The sequence below is a fragment of the Strigops habroptila genome, chromosome 8, assembly GCF_004027225.2.
Source record: "Strigops habroptila isolate Jane chromosome 8, bStrHab1.2.pri, whole genome shotgun sequence".
Lineage (NCBI taxonomy): Eukaryota > Metazoa > Chordata > Aves > Psittaciformes > Psittacidae > Strigops > Strigops habroptila.
In genome coordinates this window covers 1265280-1291630 of record NC_044284.2, presented here as the reverse complement: position 1 = coordinate 1291630, position 26351 = coordinate 1265280, and the positions used below count along the sequence as shown (strand labels likewise).

General features: G+C 40.3%; 2 protein-coding genes across 10 annotated transcripts in view; one reads left to right on the top strand and one right to left on the bottom strand.

Annotated features, from left to right (window-relative positions):
* FRRS1 (ferric chelate reductase 1) overlaps positions 1 to 26351 on the bottom strand; it is a 95219-nt gene that overhangs the window by 33336 nt on the left and 35532 nt on the right. The gene's annotated exons all lie outside the window — the stretch shown is intronic.
* The window catches only part of PALMD (palmdelphin), a 36300-nt gene continuing 12270 nt past the window's right edge, over positions 2322 to 26351 (top strand). The window contains exons 1-3 of the mRNA XM_030495762.1: positions 2322 to 2616; positions 7872 to 7952; positions 13572 to 13702. Of these exons, the coding sequence (XP_030351622.1) occupies positions 2572 to 2616; positions 7872 to 7952; positions 13572 to 13702 (257 nt within the window). The 5' untranslated portion in view covers positions 2322 to 2571. The remainder of the gene's footprint in view (positions 2617 to 7871; positions 7953 to 13571; positions 13703 to 26351) is intronic.

The following is a 26351-nucleotide window of genomic DNA, read 5'->3' as shown; positions in this document are numbered from 1 at the left end:
GGGAGATAGTTTTCCTGGATATATTTCTGCCAGGCGTAAGGTTCTGGAAACCCTTGTTCTGAGAATCCTGCAGACTGAAAACACAGCTGCTCAGATTCACTGATCTAACCCGTAACACTGCGGATGCTCCAGGCTTAAGGGGCAGACAAAATGACAGCTGGTCTATTTCTTCTCTTGCACATAAATCCCATTTAAAATAGGATTAAGAGAACTGCAAAACAACCTACTGAGTGAACAACAAATCCTGCCGAGCAAGGGGATATGTATGATTTAAACAATTTAAAATGGGCTTTAAATACCTTCCTTAATGATGGTCACTTAAAAAGGTAAGCACCATTTCTGAAACTGTCTGGGGGTTTAGGTTTGGGAAAGATACATTAACTACTTTTCGGGTCTGTGAGGATATAACATCCACAGTAAGGCTTGTAAGAGCATTTAAATAATTTTGGAGCATAAATTTAGGAAAATATTTGAGATCATAAAAATTCAAAGCGATGCAATCCCATTGATTCTAATTTGAACTTGAAATACCAATCTCATTTCACCCATTGAGAATGGAATCCCATTTATATCACACGACAGATTCTGACCCAAAACAGACTTCCTTATTTCTGATGTAATCCTTTGCTGCTTTATGTATTTTTAAGCATTTTCAAGTCCACATACCCCCTTAAATTTTAAGATTAACTTCACTGAAAACAAAGATGAAATAAATTTGGGGTTGGGGAGAAGGGGAGTGTGGAGCGGTGTGTCAAAAATGTAATAAGGCAGCCTATACTGACTCATGAAATATTAAACAGAAAGACTGTCTCCCTCCCTATTGGCTTCTGCAGCAAGAATCTATTTATTTAATTCAGTGGTGTGGTTGAATTTATTCTCAAATCCATAAACTGAAGACATCGCAATTCCCATGCAATCTGCTTCTTGATATACCTCAGTACACTTGCCTTTGAACTTCACATTTGCTTTTATGTGGTATTGCTTTTAATTTTGGGTGCTGACCAAATGAGGCATATATTAATATTAGGGAAAAAATATAAATATTCACTGGAGAATAAAACGGGGTCTTTGCAAGTTTGAACAAAACCTCAGGGTGGATCACAGTAGAAACAAAACATTAATGCGTCCTTAATCCCAGTGTGGAGGGGGATAGTCTGCTTGTATAAACAGATGAGCGATGACATACTAGAATCATAGAATGGTTTGGGTTGGAAAGGACTTTAAGATCACCTAGTTCCAAAGGTGGAAATTGAAATGAAATATTGATTCATATTGACTGATGGGGGTGGAACTTCACCATCAAATGTGGAGTTCTGTAACATCTTAGAATTTGCTAGTAATGACCCTGATTTGCCACCAAGGTTTAGGTCACTAATGACATGTAAAGTAAAACCCCTCACCAAATGTTGCTGAGTTTAGACATCTCAGTGAATTAGCAGGAGAAAAACCAAACATGCTGACTGACTGTCCTGTTGGTGTCCTTACAAAGACTTAAGCTACATGATACCAAGGGCAACACAAAGGAATTCCAGACTCACATTACATATTTCTGCTATTTGCATTCAGCTTTACCTTACTTCGAATTTTTTCTACAACTGGATTTTACTAGAGGCAGTTCCACTTGTTTTGCAGGTTTCCCAGATGGATTTTGGAAGCCTGACTCCCACTCATGCAATTGGAAAGGTCAAAATGTACACCAGCCCTTAAGCAGCACAATGCTGATTTCAGCAAAAGTCCACAGCAAAAAAAACCCTTCAAGTCAGCTGAATGGAAATTCAAATTCAGCAGGAGAGCCACTGGCATTTCAGACTCATCTTGGTAACACTGAAATGATGATCTCGAAATCCTTACTTAGGCAAAGCTTCCTCTGAGTCCTAGATAGCTGACCAGTAATTGCACAGATTAACACTTGCATTCAGTGACAGACCTGATTGCTAAAAGCTTATTTTACTTTAGGTTAGCAGTTCTAAAACATTCTTCCAGCTACGAATACAGCTTCATCTAGGAAACTGAATTAAAACTGCCATCTCAAAGAAACCCATGCCATCTACAGGGCTAACATTACAACACGGTAATACACACAGGGTGAAGTAAGTTTCATGAGAAACAGGAGGACTTTAAAAGTTGAAAACCTCTATCACCAGAAGAATACACAAAGCAAAGAAAGAGAAATAGGAACATAATAAAAGTTTATTTCTACTGTGGTCCTGGAATATTCGGGTTTGGGCATTTAACAGTTAAAGCAGCAGTGGCACGCTAACTGAGCACATTAAAACAAAGAGTTGGCAGCTTCTGAAGGAAAAGGGCTTGTGCTCCTCTGTTCCAACTTGTCAGTCAACTCATGCCAGCACTCTCCACGTCTGCCTCTTCTACACACCCTCATTGCATGTGTCTGTCTGGACTGATCTGCTCATCTGTGCAGGGACTCTCCTGACAAGTGAAAAATTCTGCCTGCTCTCTGCCCTGGAATTGGATCAAATCACCTCAGCTTTTTCATAGCCCCACCAGGAGGCTTTTGCTTATGGTCTCAGTCTGTTTTCCTTCACTACTTGTCTGTTTTTGATTTCTAGAATGGAGGAAGCCGAATTGCTGAAAGAAAGATTCCAGGCCATAACAGTAAGTGCTTACAGTTATAAATCACTGTATTAAAACCAAAATGCTTAGAAGAAGTATTGTGTTAATGAGCTACTGTGTGTTTTCTGACAATGATTTATCCCAGGACAGAAAGAGACTTACGAGTGCTTGAAATTGTTATTTGTTAATTCTGGTGCATTGCTATTGCTTTAAGACAGCAAAGTTGCCTGTGCTGACTTCATTACAGGTTGTACTGCGGTTTCAGTTCAAGGCAGTGAAAGTATGTGTGCAAATCACTGCTGGACAGTCCAAAATCCATACCCCTATCACCCCAACTGAATGTTTGCCTGAAGGACAGCAGGTCAAAAGGCAGCTAGAGAATTCCAGAACAAATCAATTTTTCCATTTCACAAGAAAACGGAGAGATGAAAGATTTTTAGGTTTGTACTGTAGGATTCGATGCAGTTTCTGAATTATTGATGATCTGTTGTAAATATTGCTGTCTGGAAAGTAAGAAAGGATTAAGCAAATTCCTACCCGTCAGTTTGCAAAGGAAAGGAAAAAAAAAGGACTAGGTGCAGTTTATGCTGGAAACATTGGAAAACATTTTCAGTTTCTCCTCTAATGGGAAATCTGATTCAAAAGATTTATTCTGTTTTAAAGGAAATACTCAGCTATTTTTTTAAAGAAATATAACCTAATGTAACAAAAATGGCTGAAGCCAAATTCTCCTCTGATTTGGTCTCCCCTGAAACCTATTCAGTTACAAAGGAATTAAACTGAAACGAAAGTTGGCCCTGTGGAATGAAAGGAAAACTGCAGGAGGATCACTGACTGACACAGGCAATCTTTATAACAAATTATGGGAACAAAGGTATTTTTCACACTCTTAGCATGACAGATTAGTTGTGAAACAAACACTACCGCCTGAATAATACCTTACTGGAACCAGTAAGGTTCATGTGAGAAGAAATACATGTGAGAAGGCAGAACTGGAAATCTGCAGGGCTTGAATAGGTTGGATTTTAATTATGACACTTGATAAGAGCCAACAGGCTGTACTTGAGACCTGACTCAAACCCACGGTTTGAAATGATTTGGAGTTTAACTGCAGTGGTGTTTGAACCAGAGGCAAACCTGGACTTTGTCTCTAGCACACAGGCTCAAAAGGTAAGAAATATTTTGGCACTCCTGAGAATTCCAAGCCTCGTAATGCTTTGTACTTCCTGGTATCCAGCAGCAGGAATGGGGCAGCAGACGTGTTGATGAGGGCTCCTATGAACACACTAGGGTTGGTGTCCTCTGGCTGCATTTTCACCTCCAGACAAATACTGGAGAAGTATTGTCTGAAGAAACTGTGACAGCTCCCAGTGTCTTGCATTACAGGAAATCATATTTGGGTTCTGGCCATGACTTCATTTATTACACTTGCTGCGTAAAGCAACTATTTCCTCTCTACTTTCATCACTTGAGAGCATTTAATTGCAACACTCAGTGTATTTGTTATTATGCACTACAGAAATTAAGGAGCCTAAATAAGGTGAAGTTACCACCAGGTTTAAAAATCTGCAGTACGAGTTGTCTGAGAAAACAACACATTGCAATTACAATTGCGAGTTACTCAGTGGCTGTGGGAAGGTTTGTCCCACACAACATACCTGGGAATTTCATACCTACCAGATGTGTGTTGCAAAGGATCTAACAAAGGATAGAAAGGGGCATCCAGAACAGCTATACTTGCACTAAAAACTTATTGGCTATCAAATGCTTGGCTCCTTTACAGCATCTGACTCTCTGCCATTAGGGGCTTTCAAATTAATTTTCATTTCTTCTCTATGTAGCAAATTTAAAAAAGAAAGTCTTATTATTGGTATTATTATTGTTATTTTGATGCTCCCACAGCTCTGAAAGGAACCATTTTTCTCTGTTATGTAGCTTCCACGTGCGGGTGGTATATGTACAATAGAACGAGTAAGAAAAAAGTCATACGCATCCATTTTGTTAGAGAGGCTGACGTATCTTAAAATACAACAGCTCTAGCATTTGCTGTGGCAAACATTGAGACTAAAGAGTCAAAGAGGAACCTTAGGCTTAGTCCTTTTTCATCAAATCCTCCATTGTAGAAGAAAACAAATATGATAGAAGATGTAAACTGTGATTAAAGATTTGAATTATGACATTTCTGCAGTCTCATGCCATCACACTAAGTGTCCATACCTCTAGAGGAGAACCCTCAATAACAAAGCATTACCTTTGGAAAATTATATGAAAACAAAAAAGCATCAGCTAAAACATTAGCTGCTCCATTGGCTTTGACAGCGCATGGCATCTGCCATGGACCAAGCAGACCAACACTGGTACCACTGTGGAACACTGACAGAAACTAATGGACTTAGCACACAAGATACCTAGCAGGACACTGCTCCATATATGTGTTTCCCTTCTTTTCAGACAGACCCAGCTTAGAACACTATTCTTTGCTCAAAAGTCAGGAAAGATGCCTGCATCTTTTAGTAGGAGCGAAAATTAGGACCAAGGCTCAAGTCTTCCCTTGCACTGCACAGAGAGGAACTGATGAAGGTGCTCTTTTGTAAAAAGCAAACCTTTCCCATGCTAACAAGAGCATAATAAGAAAGGATTAGAGGGCTTCTGCCAGTAACCCAATGATCTAGAGGAGCAGAGTATGAAGTTTAGTGGAAGTATGGATCCCTTAGCTAGCTATCTAGGAATAAGAAATTATACCACCAGATGTACAGTCAAAGCTTTGTTCAGCAAGGCAGGATTCACAAAGCAGAGCAGAATACACTGCAGGAAGTGTCCTAACAGGTTTCAAAAGTTATGCTGGCAACACAAGGTTCAAAGAGGTTCCTCATACATCTCCCTTGAATTTAGCTTCTGGCGTTAGACCTTCAGCTTTGACTAGATATATAAAAGACCAACTACTTAAACCTATTTCATCTGGACAATTGCATAATGGATGTTTATTACCAACCAGTGAAATTAAACATGCTAGAACACCAAAGAATACAAGCAGAAACCTTGAAGAGAAAAAATACTGGCTGCAAAAGGAACATAGACCTCTAACAAAAGAAATAGGCAAAAGTTTCATTACTGAACAGGTTCCTTATTACACATTTAACTTCAAATTCAGTTTTTTGTGCCTTTACACTCTGATTTCTTTTGCGCAGTATTTTTGTGTACCAGTTCTCATTTCAGACTGCCCAAACTCTTATTATACATCTCCACTTGTGCAAAAGGAATATTTAAATTGACTTAAAATGTTTTTCATAGTACAAACCAAGTAAAAGTTCATTCTCTGGCTCAGAATCTTATCCAGAACTCTAGTAAAGAGAAGAAGCAGCTTTCTTCAGAATTGTAACAATCTGTATACACAAGCTTGTCACACTAATCTAACGATGAGTTATTTAAAGGCTGTTCATACAAGGAGATCAGGAATATTTCCTAATTAAGGAAAGGTGTGAAGGTCAAAAACCAGATGCTATGTCACCAAAATCAGGACTGGTTGAGTAAAATCCAGCACAGCAGCTCTTGGATACTCTCCAAAAAGGGACAGTGCAGAAAAATTACATATTGTAGTGACCCTAAATCAGTAGCTCTGTTAACTGTATTAAAGAACATTGGTAAAACTCAGAACCACTACAGGGATGAAGGCAGCATGTATCTTAGAGCAGGTATGTATCTTGCCTCATTTGGTGTATTAAAGAGGCAGACTAACTCAAAAATTGTGAAATACAGATAGTGTTTACGGGTGGCTACTACACTTTACAGACTGCATGACAGAACAGATCACTGACACTCATTCACCTACTAAATCCCAGCATACCATCAGTTGTGCTTGGCCAGCCTGTAGTCCTGCCCTCGATCTCCACAAGGCTAGGTGGTTTCTTCTCCTTCCTATTATTCAACAAAGTGTCCCTATAGCCTGTGGTCCCACTGCTAATTTCTAATTTCCAGTAACAGTGAAGTGATTCAGCCAGAAACACTACAGTTCTTCCTGTTTCCATATCCCAGATCCTAGGGAAACAGTGGAGAACAACTCCCAGCCTGATGCCCAGCACTTCCTTACCAACTTTCCACACTCTTTACACATCACTGGTTCCTTGGGTGGACCAAAAAGGCAAGTCTCTTCCTATGTTTGTGAAGAACTTAACTCCTTCCTAAACCATACTTGTTTGAAAACAAACTCTGGGAACAAAACCCATCAGAAATCTGTTCCAACTGAAAGGAAAGGGGGATTAACCTCCAGTCAGCAAATACTTCTGCACAAGACAAAAGATTATTTCATTTACTTTCCTAAAACATACCAAGAAACATGTCCAAAAGCTGCCATGTCCAGTAACAGGATTGTATAGCATTAAAGTTGACCAAGAGCCTATTAATACAGCTTGTAAAAGTCAGCTTCCTTTGGCATCATTTCTTTCCCAGTGGCTGCTGAGGACACAAAGTACTAAATCAGCATTTGGCCTCATATACAGGAGCCACAGGGATACTCCACGTGACCTCAGCTATCCAGAACCACAAGAGGCTCAAGTGTTGCTGGTGTTCAGACTGTTCACCCATCACCTTTTTCCTATAATCTGGAGCAAAAGGATGAAGGTGGCGTTATAATAGATCAATACTATTTGGGATTTTGCCTTCTCAAGTTCAGCAGCCTTTGCAAAGACAAACATCATCTTTAATTGAGAGATAACAACATATATGAAGCATACTAAGTTTCTCTGTGTTCCTCTTTACCACTATTTGGCTAGTGAATAAATTTCTAAATCTTTGTTTATCCCTATTTATCTCAGCTATCAGCCACAACATCAACCAGATATCAGAGCTGGATTCACTAATAGCCCATTTCACTTAGCAATGTATCGCAGTACAGACCATGCAGACTCTTTCCTCTCCTAAATGGCACATGGGCTGCCCTGGGAATTTTGGTCTGGACCCATTTCTAGCTTCATTTTACATGTACAATTGTGTTCAAGGGGTATTTCTTCCTGTTTTCTTCCCTTACCCTTCCCAAAAATAGGAGATTTTTAATTCAGGTCATCACTGCTTTGCGGTCATTAACATGTTTAGATGTACTTCAGAGAAAGGGTAATAGAAAACATGCCTGCATAGGACACACAAGCTGGTGTGGCTAAGAATTCTGCACTGTCTGAGTGCCATGTAAGCTTTACAATAAGGCTTTATTTGCATGGATTGATTTCACCCTGCTGAACATCACCAGTTGTTTTTTAAACAAGTAATTTCTCTAAACAAAGTTTTATTGTTCCCTTGATCTGTAGGACAAAAGAAAACTGCAAGAAGAAATTACACAGAAACGTCTAAAAGTGGAAGAGGAAAAAATGAAACACCAACATTTAAAGGTAAATGTTGGATTTCTATAACTGAAGATAGCCTCGAGTCGTTCAGCATGAATAAAGGTTTGGGATCTGGGAATGCAAATTTTCATGCATTTAAGTTGTGCTTTTACTGTCAAATTTTCACAGCTTTCTGGAGTCTTGCCACGACTCCATTTGACTTTAATAAGCATCACTCTTTGGAAAAAAAAGAAAACTACACTCAGGAGCTAATGTTATTTGATCACTTTCATGGCATAAAATGAGATCATACCCAGGAATAACTCACAGCTGAAAATTAAGCCTCGCATTTCAGACTGGGTGTGTTCATTCCTTGATTCCAGTACAGCAGCCTCCCTCTGTGCAGGGTGCAGCATAACCATGAGCTCTCCTTGCACTTGTTTTCCTGGAGAACAAAAAAAAAGTAGAAATATAGAATCACAGAATCAGCCAGGTTGGAAAACACCTTTAAGATCATCAAGTCCAACCGTTAGGAGCCTATTTTTATTTGTGGTAGCCTATTTGTATTTGGCCATAGCCTTTTGTCAGCTTGTTCAATGACTCTGTGCTGAAATAATGATGTTTCTTTGTGTGTTAAAAAAAAAAACCAGAACAAAACAAAACAAAAAAAAGGCATAAATGCCGCAAGTATTGTCAACTATGGCCTGGTGGTAAACTCAGCATTACAAAGGCCAAATGACTAAGAAACCAAAGGATCCGTGTCTGTAGACACTTGAAATTACAGCGATCTCTATCCAACACCACCATTCTTTAAATGTCTAATGTGACACATACTATATGTCATTTAGGGAGATGAGACAAAAATCTATGCTTCTAGAAATACACAAGACTTGGTATTTTACATACCCTTTTAATCATGCGAGTGGATAAACAGTTTCAAGAAAGATATGTTGAATCCAACGCCAGGAATGTGGCACGTGTCCTTGAGCAAATGTGGGAAAAGCATATTTAAAACAGACTCCTCTTCAAAATAGGGACTTAATCCTGGGTTTCATCCACCCTCTTCTTTTGAGTCAAGCCAAAAAAATGAGAAGTTGTGATCAACTAGCTCACTGAGCCAGGCAAGCCAAGGCAAAATCATCCATGCTTAGGATTTATTGGAAGGTGATCATAAGGACAGGCTTGCCAATGTGTAATGTCTTACCTAAAAGAGGAGAATAACTATTCCAAGTCCACCTTAGTACATGGTTACATGGAGCGCTGTAATTTAGGTTCCAAGTTTCCATGCCTGTAACTTCAGAATGACTCTTTTGCCCTTCTTTTAAAAAGGATAAACTGATCTGTTCTAGACAGCCAGCTAATCCTTACTGTTACTACAGATAGAGCCCCAGGGCAGCTTCCTTACTGATTTACTATGTGTCTTCAGCCAACACTAATAGGTACAACGGAGTTAAAAAGTTAAGAAAACAAAAAGCTAAAGCCACCTTGCACTTAGTCTGAAGAGGTTTCATGGAATTTTACAGAAGCTAAAACACTCCTGGAAAAATACTACTGACATGCTCTTCCTTCGCAAGAGGACAGAGGATGTGATTTGTTTGCTTGTTCTATGAAAAATCATAGTTATCATACAGAAAGGTTTTTAAATTAAGATCAGTCATATTGCATATGAGGCAAATCAAGGATCTGTAGAAGGAATGATTCACTAGGCAAAGAGGGACCAAGCACCCAAAATGGAGACTACTTTTTCCAACCAAGTACTAAGGCATAGAATCATAGAATCATAGAATAGTTAGGGTTGGAAAGGACCTTAAGATCATCTAGTTCCAACCCCCCTGTCATGGGCAGGGACACCTGACTCCAGACCATGTGGCCCAAGGGTCTGTCCAACCTGGCCTTGAACACTGCCAGGGATGGAGCATCCACAACCTCCCTGGGCAACCCATTCCAGTGCATCTAATAGCAAATGTAACATTATTATATGAACATCCTCTGTTTATGCTCTAGAAGCCTTGTCCTTCAACAAACCCATTTATGCTTCAGACTAACTCAGGTATTTCAATGGAGTCAAACAACGCAAGAATCTAGTGGAGAAATTGCCTTAAACCAGATTTAGAACTCTAAAATGTTTAGGCACTTCAGCAGATTTTATTTCTGAGGCTCATTTCCCTAGCAAGTCAGGTTGACTTCACTCATCTACACTCCTACTAGTTGTGCATGGTGAGATCTAGAGCTCCGTGACCTATTTGACATTAACTCACACCTGTCCCTTAGGAAACTATTGCAGGTTAGTAAATCTCACTGTCATATGGATGTTCCTGTTTGCTTGATATCACTATCCTGTCCCTCATTTTGTCCTTTATTCCTATTTATAACCCTTAGCGACAGGTTTATTAAAAGGTTGTTGTTTGAGGGAGGGTGGGGAGGGTTTGGTCTTTTAAACTTCCTTTTCATAAATAGGGATCTCTGCTCCGGCTTCCCAATGACTTTGCTGTCCCCAAGCTAAATTCGTACTAGAAAGAGACAGCTGGGGTACCATAACAGGTCTTACTAGTTTGGTAGAACACTACTGGAGAAGGATTATTTATACCCCACGTGTGCACTTCAACCACATGAAGCAGCGGACATGCAAATACATGCACATGTGTGGTTAGGGTTCCATGGGAACTGCAAGGGGTAACGGGGACTGCCAGTGAGGGTACAAGGGAAATTTCATCCTCAAGTCATTCTAGACGCACCAGCAACTAATTCTTTCTCTTAATTGGAATCCTTCTCACTGAGGCAACAAGGGAAAGGACCAGAGTTGCTTGAAAAGCATAATCAGCACTGATTTGCATGTGCTTCCCAAGAGCTTTTCTAGTTTAGCTGATTAAGTTTTTGGCTTCTGACATGCCTGAACTCCATGACTACTATCTTGTAGGTGCTGGTCACACCTTTTTATTCCAGGAGTTAACAGCACTGAACTACATCATCTGTGAAAGCTGTGAAGATGATTTATGCCTTCCCCAGCATACCATAAGGTGAACTGCCATACCATGGTAGAGTAAGACCCACAGATCCACCACCTGTGCCTTCCAGCAAAGGAGGAATCTTGGAATGTTAGTCTAGCCTTGTTAAGGATTACAGTGGAGTTGTGCCTGGAGCATGTGAAGGGCACTATTCATAGACTTTGCAGAATATTGTCACAGTACTCCTGATGTGACCGTGAACTACAAAAATTGATGACTTTATATCACCCTGGTCATTCCCAGGGTCTTATCACATCACAGTGTAGAAGTATCCCTTTCCCTTAACATGCTCAGCCTAATGCAAAATGAAATGCTTTCATGTAATCCTATAACACATGCACCACCTAGTACTGAACTAGAGATGCTTTATAGCAGAAGGAAATGCTGGGCAGCAGAAAGAACCCCACAGCCCCAAAGCACTGGGGCTGTGCCTGTGCGTCAGCAGAGCAGCCTTGAAACTGTCTTGCTCAGAGGCTGCTTCCAAACTGCACAATGTGTCACTCTTTTGAAAGTGTCTCATTAGATTAAAAGATCACATGGCATTTAGTTGGGAGCAGCACCAAACTATTGTAGGAAAAGGCAAAAATAACACTATTGTGTTATGTCTGTATTGAGGGAGTTTACCTTCTTGGGCCTAACTCTATACATACATGAAGCTTTTGGTGATTTCAATGGGTGTTATCAGTTTCTGAGGTCTACAGTAGAGATTTCTGGGGACAACAGTGCTAGAGTAATTCAGTTCAAGCCAGAATTAAAGAAACCCTCACTTTTCTAGGAGCTCTACTTATCATTAAAATCTAACTAGCTTAATTGAAAAGGGAATTAAGAACCCTATTCCCTGTAACCGAAGAAAATAGGATTTTGTGGTCAGTAAGAGTTGTGCCAACACCAGCCTACATTCACCTACCAGATCAGGAAAAACCATCCTATTAAAATCTGCATTTATTTCATTTAATCCTAAGACACAGCTGCCAGGAAGTGCTGCTAAGTGATCCCACAGGGTCAAGCCTCAAGACGTCAGTCTGGAGCAGCCCTTGTTGCCCAGAGATTTCCTAGGATCCAGTGCTGAGAGAGAGAATACTATCCCACAGGGCTAAAACAACTAGAAACACTCCAGTACTGTGGAGTGCCACAGAATTCCCAACAACCCTGTTTTAGCTACAGTTTCTATCACATCATGTATATCAGCCATCAAGCAAGCTGTAAATAGCCTTTAACTGCAGTCGGGTCCTACGTGCATCCTCCTCATCAGCTGCACCGCAGTAATAACATCATGTAAAGTGTACAGTAAACAGAAAAGTGGAGGAAGCAACGGTTTAAGTGACTCAACACACAGGATGCAGGCAGGGATTCCAACAGGCACCGAGGTTAATGCAGCCTTCTCACCAGCGCTGGGCACAGCTCTGCCTCAAAGCAGCCAAAATCCAATTTAACCTTCATCTACATCCTACAATTAATCAAACTAGATAGAGGAAAAAAACAAACCCCCAAAAACACACATGGAAATCAGACAGCTCAAGGAATCTAAATTACAAATGGAAAAGTCATGCTTAATGAAAAACCTTCTCTGCAGGCTTTCTTCCCATATTGAAAGAGTTTTCCTAAGGAGCCCTGACTCCCACTTCTTCCCCAAGGCAGCAACTGGGTTTATATGCCTGTGTTAGTCTGAAGGGAGTAAAAAGAGCACAATGAAGTTTGCATGGTTTACAACCTCTAGCCTGAAAATAGGAGCTTACCTCCATGAATATTTTTTTACACCAGGAATATTTTAGAAACCTCTGTTGACTTTCAGCTGCCACCTTTCCTATTGTAAAGCAGCTATAGGAAACACTCAGTGGATACAGTCATATTTTTCACCATCTGAAAACACAGCTGAGAGGTTCACTCACCTGAACACATGTAATACACACAGTTATAAGCCACTACTGCCCAGAATCACTCCACAGGCACTAAACGGGTCAGGACTTAAATACATAAGCCCTGGATTGCCGCTACAAGAGCAGTTTTAAACATGTAGCACATCTGCTGAGACATGAACCAGACATCAGCTACCCGTGCTCTGCCTTTCCAGTCCCAACCTCAACACACACATCTATATAAATATAAGTTTCCTTAGAAAGTCCAGAGATGATACCACTGCATTACTAACTCCCTAGAGATCTCTTCCCCCTACAGCCTTACTTACTGAACCTTTTCACCTCTTATACCTCCTCCCAGAAGTTATGCAATGCCATAACCCCAGGAATCAGGGCTATTGAAATAAAACTGTACACTTCTGACTGGAGCCTTTTGCATGAGTCTAATATGAGTGCTTTGATACAACTGGTTTGCTTTATTGAGGACAAACACACCACTGGATCCACTAGTAGATATTAATCTGTTACAGGTAGCACTAGTAGATATTAATCTGTTACAGGTTAACTGATTAGTGCATCCTCTAGATATTTGTTGGGTCGATTAATGGAACATTGTTCTTAACAAGTTTGGGTTTAAGTCAATCTCAAAACACAAATGTTCCTTAGTATTTCTCTTTCAGTGGCACTCACTGCTGCCAAGTTGCCTTCTGCTAGATACAGCACAGGAACGCAGATCACACCTATGGCATCAAGGCAAATACAGTAAATGGTTGAAGAGCCTAACTTTTCAAGCACACTAACTTGTCTGTGTTTTTCCCCATCAGAAAAAGGCCTTGCGAGAAAAATGGCTCTTGGATGGCCTTAGTTCTGTCACTCCAAAAGAGCAAGAAGAAATGCAAAAGCAGAATCGGGAGGACCAACAACGAACTCATGAGCTGGAACAAGACATTTTCAGGTAGGGTAATAACCCTGCCTTTCTGCCTGGTTTAAATGGTCCCTTCTTAAAAGTCCTACCACATTTTGTAAAAGATTAAGACATCAGTAAGGCTAAACAGAGGCAGTTTGATACACAAAGGAAAGCAAGCTCTGTTATATTTTTTAGTCAGATAAAATTAGAGAATGCACAATGCAAACTCTCATACTGTGAATTTTACCAAACTGCACAATGAGTATCTTGCAGAATACTTGTTTCTCTAATTCCAGATATCCTTCCCATGCTATACTCACACATCATATATCACCCATCTCTGGGTTTTGCTCTGAGATAGCAGTTGTTGAACCAGAATTTCAAAACAACAGTAAGCAGTTTTAGAAGTTCTTCAGTTTCACTAGGTCCTGCAAAGCCTTTAACACCTGATTTCAACCATAACATTACACTTCAGAACAGTACAAGCCCTGTCAGTATAATTTGCCTTATTTTCACTTATCTTCCATGCTGTTTTGTCCTCAGTTCATTCCTGGAAGCCTGTTCTAGCTTCCAGGCCTTCCAGGCCTTTTACTAGCTTTTATTAGAGATGTTCCTACAAATCTCATTGCCTAATGCCTGCCTGCCACACAGGGCTAACATTAAACTGCACAGTCAGTCTAACATACAACTCCTTTATTTACTGTGGACATGATTCTAGGTGCTTATTACTGCACTTAGCCTTTCTCAAATACTACAGGGCTCTGTACACAATCAGCTCCTTCCCTGGGTCCAGGCATACTGACTGGTACTGCCCACTAGCATCCAAAGAAAAGATGAAGCGTTCCTGTTTCTTTAGATTCTGGAAAGTTTCATCGTCCTGTTTTGAGGCTTCTTCCTCTATTTCAGTTCAATAGCAACTTCCTCCATACTCTTCTCTTCCTCCACTGTCTTCCTACACACACTGTCTTGGCAAAGTTGTCACGCGGTTATCTCCCACCCACCTCTGTGCTCCATCTCTCCGACAGGCAGCATCCCAATGCTAGTTGGTCCTATGATTATGCTGACTTCTTACTTGAAAGCACCTTTTCTCAAAAAAAAAGAGCTTTTCATACATGTCAGTAGAATTCTTGATTGCAGTAGCAGGAGCTCTAAGAACATCCCAGCAGGTTGTGATAATGAAGACACGCAAGAGTGCGCACCCTGGGACAGTGTGATCACTAGGAAGGAGCTGTATGGGGAAGGACTGGCTCAGGAGCAAAAAGGAAGCAGCTCCCCACCAGCCCGTTGGAAGTTCAGCCCATCTCCAAGCACTGGGAGGATAGACTGGATTTTCAAATTCCTATTGACTTTGAGTCAAAAACTTGGTTTGGTGTGTGGCTATGTTGGAAGCACGCTTTTTTTTCTGACATAACCTACACTTACACTGTTCCAAATTCCTTTGACAACACCCAAGTAAAGAACAAGCAATGCTCTTATAGTGGAGATCTATCAATGTCTATGCCACTAAAAAGGAAAGCTACTGAACTCCTGACATACTACCTGCCTTAAAATAGCAAAATCTTTTAGCAAGAAGCATAGTGTATCTCCAGCATCTAAATCTAGTCTGTTCCCTCCTAACACACCTTTAGGGCTCTCTGCACCTGAGTCATTGTAATCGAGCTCTCACAGCAACGCTGGCAGCAGGTCCCTCCTGTCCTATCCCTGGGAAGACTTAGAATGCAGGATTAGGAATTAAAACTCCTCCTACAATACTAGTTCAGAGATCTCAGCGAATAGGGTTGATGATTTCATTTCCATGTCTCCCAGGATCCTGGGTTTGTTACTACAGCTATAGAGTCTTTTGATACTGTTTTTCTAATGACTGTCCTGAATTTGTTGTCAGATCAGTGGCCTTAATTTCTATTTCCTCAGAGACCAAAACTGAGCATATGTGGTGAGCTTTACTCCTCTGAATCTATCCATATTGACTTTTTCTTTTAGCATTATTAGAATTTATTGCTATTACAAATAATAAAACAGTAATTCAGCTGAAGCTTCAAACCTGAAGAACTTTAATTCATGTACGTAAATCAGCACCACAAAGGAATATTCCCTCTGCTTTAGTTCTAGATTGGATCCAAAAGCTGACAAGAGATTACAAATTTTAAAGTTTATCTGAATTAGAAGCTTCCAGGTCTTTTAAAAGACGCCCATAGGCATTTAAGGGAACATTTCTAAATGTATCTTTGCTTTAAGGAAAGAGAAATTGAAGTGCCAAACCCATCATTTGTGCCCGATTGCTTCCTGAAATCACAACATGAATCCTGGAGTAACATCTCAGCCTGTCTCTAGTTTTGGTAATTACAAGGAGTAGATGCAGACACATTGTGAATGAGAAAACTGCACATTTAGTACCACATCACACGACCAAGAGCACACACATTGTACCAGACAAGGCTGAGGCTCCTCAGCTCGTACACTTGATGTATGCCTGAGCCTGTAACAGCCTCACTATAGAGATGTGCCTGCCACCTTCCCACTGGAATTTTTTTGCCAGAGACTTGATTAACATTCAGCATACACAAAAACCCCCAACATTTTAGTGTTACCAACTAACTTTTCTTGCCTATGAACTTCTCCTGGGAAGCTCCACCAAATTGTTTCTTCCTTAAAACAATTCTTACTTCTCGATGTACATCTGAAATACTTCACATTTATTTGTAGTGAAATGTACCATATTGCATCAGGATAAAATGAAAAGATGAACTGACAAAGAAAGTATAACACAAAATGACACACTGCCTTCACTCTTACAACAACAACTTCACAGGTCTAATGCATTCTAGAAATGAAAGTCAGTACAGAAATGCTCCTACTTACATTCCTGAGCTACCCTGAACTAAGAGGACTTCACTCACAATTGCTGAAGTTCTTAGAGGTTTGTAGGGCCTTGATATCAAAAGACATTTTCATTACTGAGATACTCCCATAACCACACAATCTACACACCTTAGTGTCTTTAGCAGCTTTTATCTTCACGATACACAGAGGACTCAGACAAGGACACTTGATTTTACAGATGGAGAATGGAGGCAGAAGAACATACTTGGAGTCAAGTAGGACCTTTATTTTGAACTAGGAATTTAAGCAGATTTATTCACATAGAGCATCTTTTGTTACAAATTATAGTTCCTACCACTCCTCCTCAATAGCTGTGTAGCAAAGGCCTCTAGAAAAACATCCATGCTGCCTTCCAAATATCACCACATTTCATTTAGACATACCCAGCCCGGTTTCAGACCTGCCAGCAGCAATACAGAAACCCAGTAACAGAGCTCAGAATGAACAAAGTCCACTAAAAAGCACAAAATATGCACCTTACAGTACTTGCACAGTGCTTCTGCTATGCCATAGATATCACTCAAGCTAACAAAAGCTTGTTTGACTACACAGATGTGAAGTCACACCTTTAACCTGTCCTGTAAATCAAAGATTGCTAAACCGGTCCTGTAGACACATGTCATGCGGCAGCAGTAAGTTATATTACTGAGAAGCTCAGTAGAATTCTTTCTTCTGGGCATCTGACTATTGAACTTCATTTGATTCAGACAAATTCTGTCCACTCTGCTGATTATTCTGGGTGGGTTTTACCTTTAGTTAAAACATCTGAATCACTTCAAAGATTTTTTGAATACCCTTAGACCAGTCTTTGTTGCTTTCTGCTGAGAGGACAATCGCAATTGTAGGCAGACTATTTACAGTAGTGGCATGGATGGGCTTTTCCATCACTCTCCTAAATGAGACCTCTGGTTTGAAATAGTCTTTACCGGGATGTCAAAAAGAGCTAACCAGTTTGGATTTGAGCATTTTTTGATAAAAGGGAAAGTTCCATTCTTTGTATCAACAACAAACCAGCGAACAGCGAGTGCCCTGAACCACCTTGCAGACAAACAGCTGAATGCTCTGGTTACAGACCAAAAATAGCATTTACATTATCTGTCCTATTCACCCCCTTTACATGTTAGAAGTTAGTGAGCCAAGGGAGCATGTCCTTGGTCGGGGTACAAGCTGAATGAAGAATGAGGAGACCCATTTTCTCATTTAATCTTCAGCTAATAGCACTCATTCTTGATGGAATTAGTTGCTAAATAACATACTTTAAAATGCACAAACAACATCATGGTAACTAAGAGAGGTGTCCCTGCCCATGGCAGGGGATTGGAACTAGGTGATCTTAAGGTCCTTCCCAACCCAAGCCATTCTATGATTCTATGGTTCTAATGGGTGTTTTCTAATGTGAGAAAGGAAGGTAGGCTAAGGCTCAATAGACTCAACACCTGCTAAAGCATGTGACTCACCTCAAAACATGGGAGGACTTGCTAAACTGCCTTATCCTCTCAGTCTGGTATGCTCCAGGGTGGTATCCTCCTACCTGCTTTTCATTCTTAAGCTGTTTATTTTAATTCTGGGGTGGCGGTGATGCCAACCCCAGCAGCTCACTGGTGGCCAGCAGCAGGCAGGTCTACTCTGCAGAATGTCTTCATTCAGCTACTGCTTTGGAGAAACCTCCAATTTAGTATCTCAGCTTCTAAAGTTCCTTCTTCCATCCCCACCTCCACACTACTTATTTCCCCTCTCAAATAATGAGCACCACTCAAGGAGGGGACAAATCTCCAAAGGGTTTAATACAACAGCTATATCATACTCCCATTTCTCTACAAAGCACAGCAGCACCATCGAAAGATAGTTTCTTATAATTGCTAGTGTAGCTGCTAGACCCTTTCAAGACATACATAAACTGTAATGCAACTTCATAAAAATGCCATTTATTTAGATGTTTCCAAAGATTTAAACACATCAGAAAGATCCCAGCCTAACTTCTGAACTGCACCAAGTCAGAACTCTGAGTTCGGAGTCAGTCTGAGCTCTACAGATGGCATCTTTTAAAAGGCTCCTTTCAACAAATTCCCGTGTGCACACTCCCAGCATCCTCTGAAAATGAATCCTAAAATCTACGTCTATATGCAAGTATGAATGCAAAAAGAGATACTTAAGGTGTAGATCCAATTCCCATTACAGGGGTATGAGAATTTTTCCCTAACTGCACTGAGCAGTGAATCAGCCATCTTAATTACCATACACAGTGGGTGTTGGTATGGGTGTGAGAGCATACATAAACTTAAATAATACTTCTCCTGATCTCCCAGATAACTATATGGGGTTTATAATCTTTGATTTATTTGGGGTTGTCTCTTCTCTTTTTCTCTCCCCACTCCCTTTTTAATACCTTTCCAAGATTTTTCCTCCTCTTCTTCCACCCGTCTCTAGGAGTATTTAGAGTCCAGACTGAAATAAATCCATAGTAAAAGTGAATGATTCTTCAGTTCATTATGCTTCTGTTAGCTTTCAATGATTCATTTTCATATTATGATAATACTACCATCAAGCCTCATGTAAAAATACATTTCAATGTCTTAAGCAAATACTATTCTGTAAGAAGTGCAGAAACATGGCACACGGTCATTGCGTTACTTATATAGCCCTCCAAGAATATTCATATGGTTTTAGCACTTACAACCAGTACCTTTGAGCAGGGTCCTAAGGGCATCTTGCAAAGTTTAGGTCCACAGTGTTATCAGCTTTTAATTTTTACCTTTTTTTTAGCTTTTACTTTCATCCTGAATGCCTTTTTCCTCAGACCTCAGTTCTGAGGTCTGTGGTACCTTTGTGTTTCCAAAAAGAAGATATTCTCACTACAGATAACAGCCCATGTAGTATCCTATTATTATAGCTCTACAAATCTGAGTTTAAATAAGGCAAGAGCCACAGTGTTAAGTCAGACTCCTTAAGCAGCCACACAGAAAGAGATAAATAATGCTTCTCTGCCAGCCTGCATTCAACTTTTCTGGTCTGCTTAAAGGGATGACAGGCTTCTATTCTTACTGTTGACTTTGGTGCAATATCATGGATCCTAACACACACTAAAGAATAACTCAAAACATCAAACAATTGACTCTATCAGGGTTATAGGACATGGTTACTCTATTTGTGACTTTGGCTCAGATCATTTAGTTGTAACTCTTCTGACTGATCTCAGCAACCAGTGACATCAGTTGCAGTTGCCTTAAGTCTACAGTCATTGATTTCTGACGGACTCAAAACCAATGGAAGATATATTTTACTCCAACGTGGAAGGTTTTGAAATTTGCTTTTGTTTTTTTCCTTTAAGTTAAAAGAAGTTATTCCAAAAATAATTCCCCAAAATAAAAGGTAGATGAACCAGAACTCACTTATATAGCACCTATAAGTGAGTGCCATACCCATAGTGACATGGCTTAGTGGTGGACTTGGCAGTACTTGGGTAAAGGTTGGACTTGATCTTAAAGGTCTTTTCCAACCCAGCTGATTCTGTAACAAGACATCCAGTTCAAGTCCCAGTTCAGAGTTAAATCCAGACTTGATCCTACATATTAATGGAAAAGTGACTTCCCAACTAGGCTAATAAAGCAAATTTCTATCTAACGCCTAATAAATACACACTTATGCAGAAAGGAACAGCCTTGGCTAGAAAGAGGAAAAAAATTAAATATAGGACCTGCTTAAGTCACTGCCTTAGTCACCAGAGAAAGAATGTGGCTGAGATACTTTAACTTGGAGGCGTGCTTCAACTAGACATAGCTTTCTCCCTCTCTCACAGACACAGAGATTAGAGACTTTATCCTGGACCTTTCTGTCTAGAAGAAAGGTCTTTGTATGATCAAACATCTTGGTGCTAAGAAAAGAAAAACTAATTAGGAAAATGATGCCTTAAACACTGAACTCAGCTTTAACATGCAAGAAACCCTATAACATAGATTTAACATATAACAAAGATGGGAGGGAAAGGGAGCTGTGACTCCTTTTAAATAATGTACAAACCTACAGTAGAAGTCAATAGCCCCAAAGAAATTTTTACTGCTTTTACGTAGCAATAAAGGTTTAGCCCATCAGCCAAGTCATAACCAACAAGGTACTTGTGTTTTGCACTGCTAAAATCTGACAGAGATCAGTCAATTGCTAAATATCCTGCTGTCTCAGAGAAGATACAAGACAGAAGTATAGTGGTATTCATAAGAGAGAGGCTTGTAGCTTTTGTAAAACAAAGCTCTCACTGAGAATCAAGGCTCCTCCTTTAATAAGCAGGCCCTTTAATATTGTTTCTTAGTGTTGGGGATCTCACCTAATTGCAATTTTAGAAAGAGATTGCTATTAGCACCTGATGGGACATGCATCACACCTATGTGAACTACCCACTTTTCTCCTGCAAATTCATCAGTACTACTTGTGAGGATATTACTTGAACAAACACTGCAAACGTCAACCTTCTCAGCTGTTTGTCCTGGGAACCTTGCCTTGAACCAGTGTGTCTTACATGACTGCTGCTCTACTGGAAAGGAATGCTTTCTAAAACAAGATTTAAGCATTCTTCCCAGAGAATTAGAGTCACTCAGCAGCATTTTGTGTACTAAAAAAACACATGTATGTCTGTAAGAGCCTTAGTGCACAGCCCCAAAGAGGAGCCCTTAAAGCTTAGTATTATTTTTAGGTCTTTGGCTCCACAGGCTCTGGTCTACTCTATCAGGAACACTACAATAACACCCACCCCACATCCGTAATACCTCGCGTTTTTAAGCATGATTATTTTTCCCCTGAAGAATCAAACATCAGTTACACCTGTTTTAACAAACCAAGGAGCTTTGAAATCCCAGAACCCACACTCACAAATGCAAAAACGTGGGGAACTATCTTGGAGTATCTTAGAAGCATCTTGGAGCTGAACACACACCCTCCTCAGAAAGCCCCTTCGTTCATCCCGGCTGTTTGTAAATGCTTTATTTTCAAGCCCAGATAGACTGGAAAATAAAGCTTTAGACTCGAGTCTCTTGAGCACCTTCCTCTCTGCAGGTTGCGTAGTTTTCAAAATCCACCAATTATGTAGTTATCACTTCATCAGAGTAGCCTGCAAAGCACATCACTATTATGATTTCTAGCTATATGAATTTTCATCTTAGAAAATGAGTTAAGAGCTATTTTACCTACAAAAAGTACTTGCAAATGACATTATTATGTTATCAAAAAAAAAGTGATACCTGTTCTATCCCTCAGAAATACAAATGTAACTTGATTAACATTGATAGAGGTAGCTCTGGAATTGTAATTTCTAGTTACGGATTGACTAGAACTTTCCTCGACAGGAGATCCTCCTGAATATGGTATATATATAATAAATATAGCATACATAAAATATATACACATACAATAAAATATAGCATATGAGGTGATGTACTCTAGCCCTTTAAGTCCTACCAGGTACAAGAACGTTCTTCTGACTTTCTTACAAGTAAACAATTTGCTGCTTTTCACCATCTGTACAAGTAAACAAACAAAACTAAAAGACAACGTCATAACCCTGGTGTCTGTATAGTGAATTCCTAAGTGTTAATCACAACAGAGTAATTGTGGCGTATCAAAAGGCATGGACTCACGTCGGTGAGGATACTGAGACAAACTTTATCACAATCAAGCCCCTTTTATTCCCTCATTCGGTACTTTCCCAACATGCACAAGCACGCCGCGCTCAATCTCACTGGACTCTGTGAAAATCCCATAGGTTAAACACGCGCACAATAGCCCAATCACAATGCTGATCACACACTGTTCACACGACTGCAGTTCAGTCTTCTTTCTTCACATTTTGCTACATTCCCTGACCTTCAACTAACATTCTTTGTTACATTTTCTATCTTTCAACATCCTGGCTTATGGGCCCAAGGCTTGTTTGGTATCAAGGCCTCATAGCTTGTATTCAGAGAGTTGCTCAAGCTCATCATGCAGACCCTGTCGCCTTCACCTCCCACATCTCCCCCTTTTTTGTTTTGTACATCTACTATCAATACCTGTTTGTGGGCTCGATCAATAAGAGATTGCATATGTTTCATTAAACAAGGAATACAAAGCTAATAAACACTAAGAAAACAAGAGCTCCTAATACAATCAATATTTTTACCCATGCTCCTATTCCAGCAAATAAACCTGAAAAAGGGTTCCAGTCATCCTCAACCTGAAGTTTTCCTGTAAGTTCTTTAAGAGTTTGTATATTTTTGTGAACCGATTCAGAGTGGTCTGAAAGGTTCATGCAACATAGACCTTCAAAGTCCTCACACCCATGACCATGGGCAAGGAGAAGAAAATCTATTGCAGCCCGATTTTGTGAGGTGGCATGTCTTACGGAACCTATATCAAGGAGGAGACTAGAAACAGCATTAGATGTGGCATTGGTTTGCTTTGCAAGCCAACATCCTAATTTGTTTAGAGTTGCAAAAGCTTGTGCAGCGGCTGCTCCTGGTGCAAAAAAGGCCACTGAGATTATCTGTGCAGGACTCCAGAATGTAGCAGTGTCTTTGCAGTCGGGAGTAAAAGCATGAGCAGATCTTTTTAACCTGCGGAGATGGTGGAATCTAGTATAATTCAGTATCATAGAAATATTTGGGGTTAACATTGTTAATCTGCCTAAACTACAAGGGCCTCCTCAGAGATGAGAAGGGATGCCAGGCCATGCTCGATCTCTGCAGATTAGAAAGACACCTCGGGGAAGCGATATAGGACTATTAGAAGAGGAAGAAATGTTAACAGACGTATGATTACACCATATAGAAGCATTTCGATAGACAGACAAAGAAGAGTTAACAATTTGAATTAATGATTGATTCTGACCTGTATAATTAAAATACAAACATTCATCCATTCTAACGGAACCTAACAAATCAATTTCTTGGGGTTCTAGAGAGACTAACGGCCAACTTGGCATCCAGCCGTCCCATGTGTCCACAGGTTTTCCCTTTTTCATGAATACATCGATGAGGGGTGTATCAGCGACATGCGTCCAATCGTCCAATAGCAATCCCACCAGACACATGCTAAATGGGTTCATAGGCGTTGCAACAGACAGACACAGAGTGTCCTGTCTGGTTGCGTTAGCCAGTGTCACCCAAACGTTTTCTTTCGGCTGGTTGGGGATCCATGGCCTGGTTAATCCTTCTGCGATGAGGAGGCAGAGGACAAGGCTGGACGGACCCATTGTGCAGGAACCCAACGAGGCCCTTTATCTGTGGAAACACAAGCATAGCCTCGTCTCCAGGTTATTAAGGGGAATGGGCCTTCCCATTCATGGGTTTCAAGGTTTCGTACTTTTACATGAGCTTTTTCCTGTCTAAGATCCTTAGAACCCCCGAAATGGCGCTGTATAGGAGGTCCATCCTCCATCCAGCGATTTAAAAAATTCAAAACATAACAGGCTTTAGCTATACATTCTTATGGGGTTAACCCTAAACTCCCCCTTTTTTGTTTCTGCAACATGATTTTAAGAGTGCTATGTGCACGTTCAATAATGGCTTGACGTGTGGGAGAATGTGGAATACCTGTGGTATGTTGAATTCCCCATTGTTAAAAAAATGTCTGTGTTTTGTGCGCTGTATAGCCTGGGCCATTATCGGTTTTTATGGTTTTTGGGACTCCCAAGGAGGAAAAGGCTGCAATAAAATGTCTTTGGCCTTTTCGCCAGGGTGTACCGATGCATAAATACAAGATGAAAAGGTGTCAATAGAAACATGGACATATTTGTATTTGCCAAATTCTGGTACATGAGTAACATCTGTTTGCCAAATTTCAAGTGATGAAAGACCTCGAGGATTAGTTCCGATTGTCGGTGCAGGCAAAACTTGTTGACAATTGGGACACGACTGTATGATTTGTCTCGCCTGGTCCTGAGTCAGCTGAAAAGTACATTGCAGAGCTTCTGCATTTTGATGATAAAATTCATGGGATAAATGAGCTTGTGCAAAACGGTCAGGTAAGACTGTAATACCTGCAAGCCTGTCAGCCTGTGTATTTCCTTCACTCATGGGTCCGGGTAGGGAGGTATGTGATCGTATGTGTTGTATGAAATACGGGTGCATCCGTCGATCCAGGAGCCACTTGAGTTCCCAGAGAAGGGCGAATAAGATTCTGCTGGAAACTTCCTTCAAAAAGGCATGTTCTAGCCTAGAAACAAGACCTGCCACGTAGGCAGAATCTGTGATAATATTTACTGGAGTAGTCCATAATTTGAAAACACGGACTACAGCAGAGAGTTTACTATCTGAGGTGATCCTGTAACAATATGTATATCACTTTTCCAGTTTTCTTCACTGTCTCTCCAAACTATTACTGTGCGACCTGTTTTGCCAGAACCATCAGTGAATACTGTGAGTGCTTCAGCTATTGGTGTGATAGCTAACTGTGCAGTAGGTAAAAGAGGAACAGAGTGTAGGGATCGTATAATTTTGTGTCCTGGGAAGTGAATACTTACCTGTTCTGTAAAATCCGCTAGAGCACACTGAAAAACAAAAGACTGGTGAGTGAAAAAGGTTAACTGTTTTGTATCAAGAGGCAAATAGATTATATTAGGTTCAACACCATCTAGAATCAATAACCGCTCTCTTCCTTTCTGGATAACCATAGCTATCATTTCAATAGCTGTTGTAACTGTTTTTCCAAAATCATGTGGTAAAAATATCCATTCTAGGATAATCAATGGATGTATGTCTTGTGGAACCCACTGTGCTAATAGCCGATAGGGTTGAAAAGACGAATATAAAAACCAAAAAGTCTAATAGGGTGGTTCATTTTTCGCCGATGAGCGACCTGACCAGTCAATCTTGTAACCACTTTATCAAGGGCAGTTCTTGCAGAGGAGGTAAGTCTTCGAGGAGACATTAAACACAGGTCTCCCTTCAGTAGTTTAAAGAGAGGATGGAGTTCTTCAGTAGATATTCCTAAAAGAGGATGGAATCAGTTTTTATAGTTCCTAAAAGCTTTTGCAAATCATTTAAAATCTTTATTTCTGTCCGTAGGGTGACACTTTGAGGTTGAATGTTTTGTTCAGATATTTTCCATTCTAAATATTTCCAAGGTGGAGTTTCTTGAATTTTTTCTTCTGCAATTTTGAGCCCTTTCGTTGATACTGCTTGGATCACCTGCTGTTTCACCTTTTGGGCTGTTCGTTTTGATTCCGCAGCTATTAAGATGTCGTCCATATAATGGTAGATTAAAACATTCTCAAAACGTTCTTGTATCGGACTTAAAATTGCCGCTATAAATTGTTGGCATAATGTGGGACTGTTTTTCATGCCTTGCGGCAACACCTTCCAATGGTACCTTTTATATGGCTCCGCAGCATTGATAGAAGGTACAGAAAAGGCAAATCATGGTGCATCTTGTGGAGCAAGAGGTATCGTGAAAAAACAATCTTTTAAGTCGATGACTATAAGAGTCCATGTCTGTGGTAACATTGTTGGCGAGGGGAGCCCAGGTTGTAAAGCTCCCATATCCTCAATAACCTCATTTATCTTTCTTAGATCATGTACAAGCCTCCAAGAATTATTTTTCTTCTGAATCACAAAGACAGGTGTGTTCCATGGGCTGGTTGTGGAGACTATGTGACCAGCTTTCAGCTGTTCACCTATTAATTTGTGTAATTGCAGCAGTTTTTCTTTTGGAAGGGGCTACTGATCTACTTACACAGGCTCATCTGATTTCCAGATTAAAGGTGGGACCTGTTGCAGAACAGTGGCCCCTAGGGAAAATCCGTGCTTAAGTGCATTCCCCATTGGCTTAAACAGTCTCTGCCCCATAGGGTAGG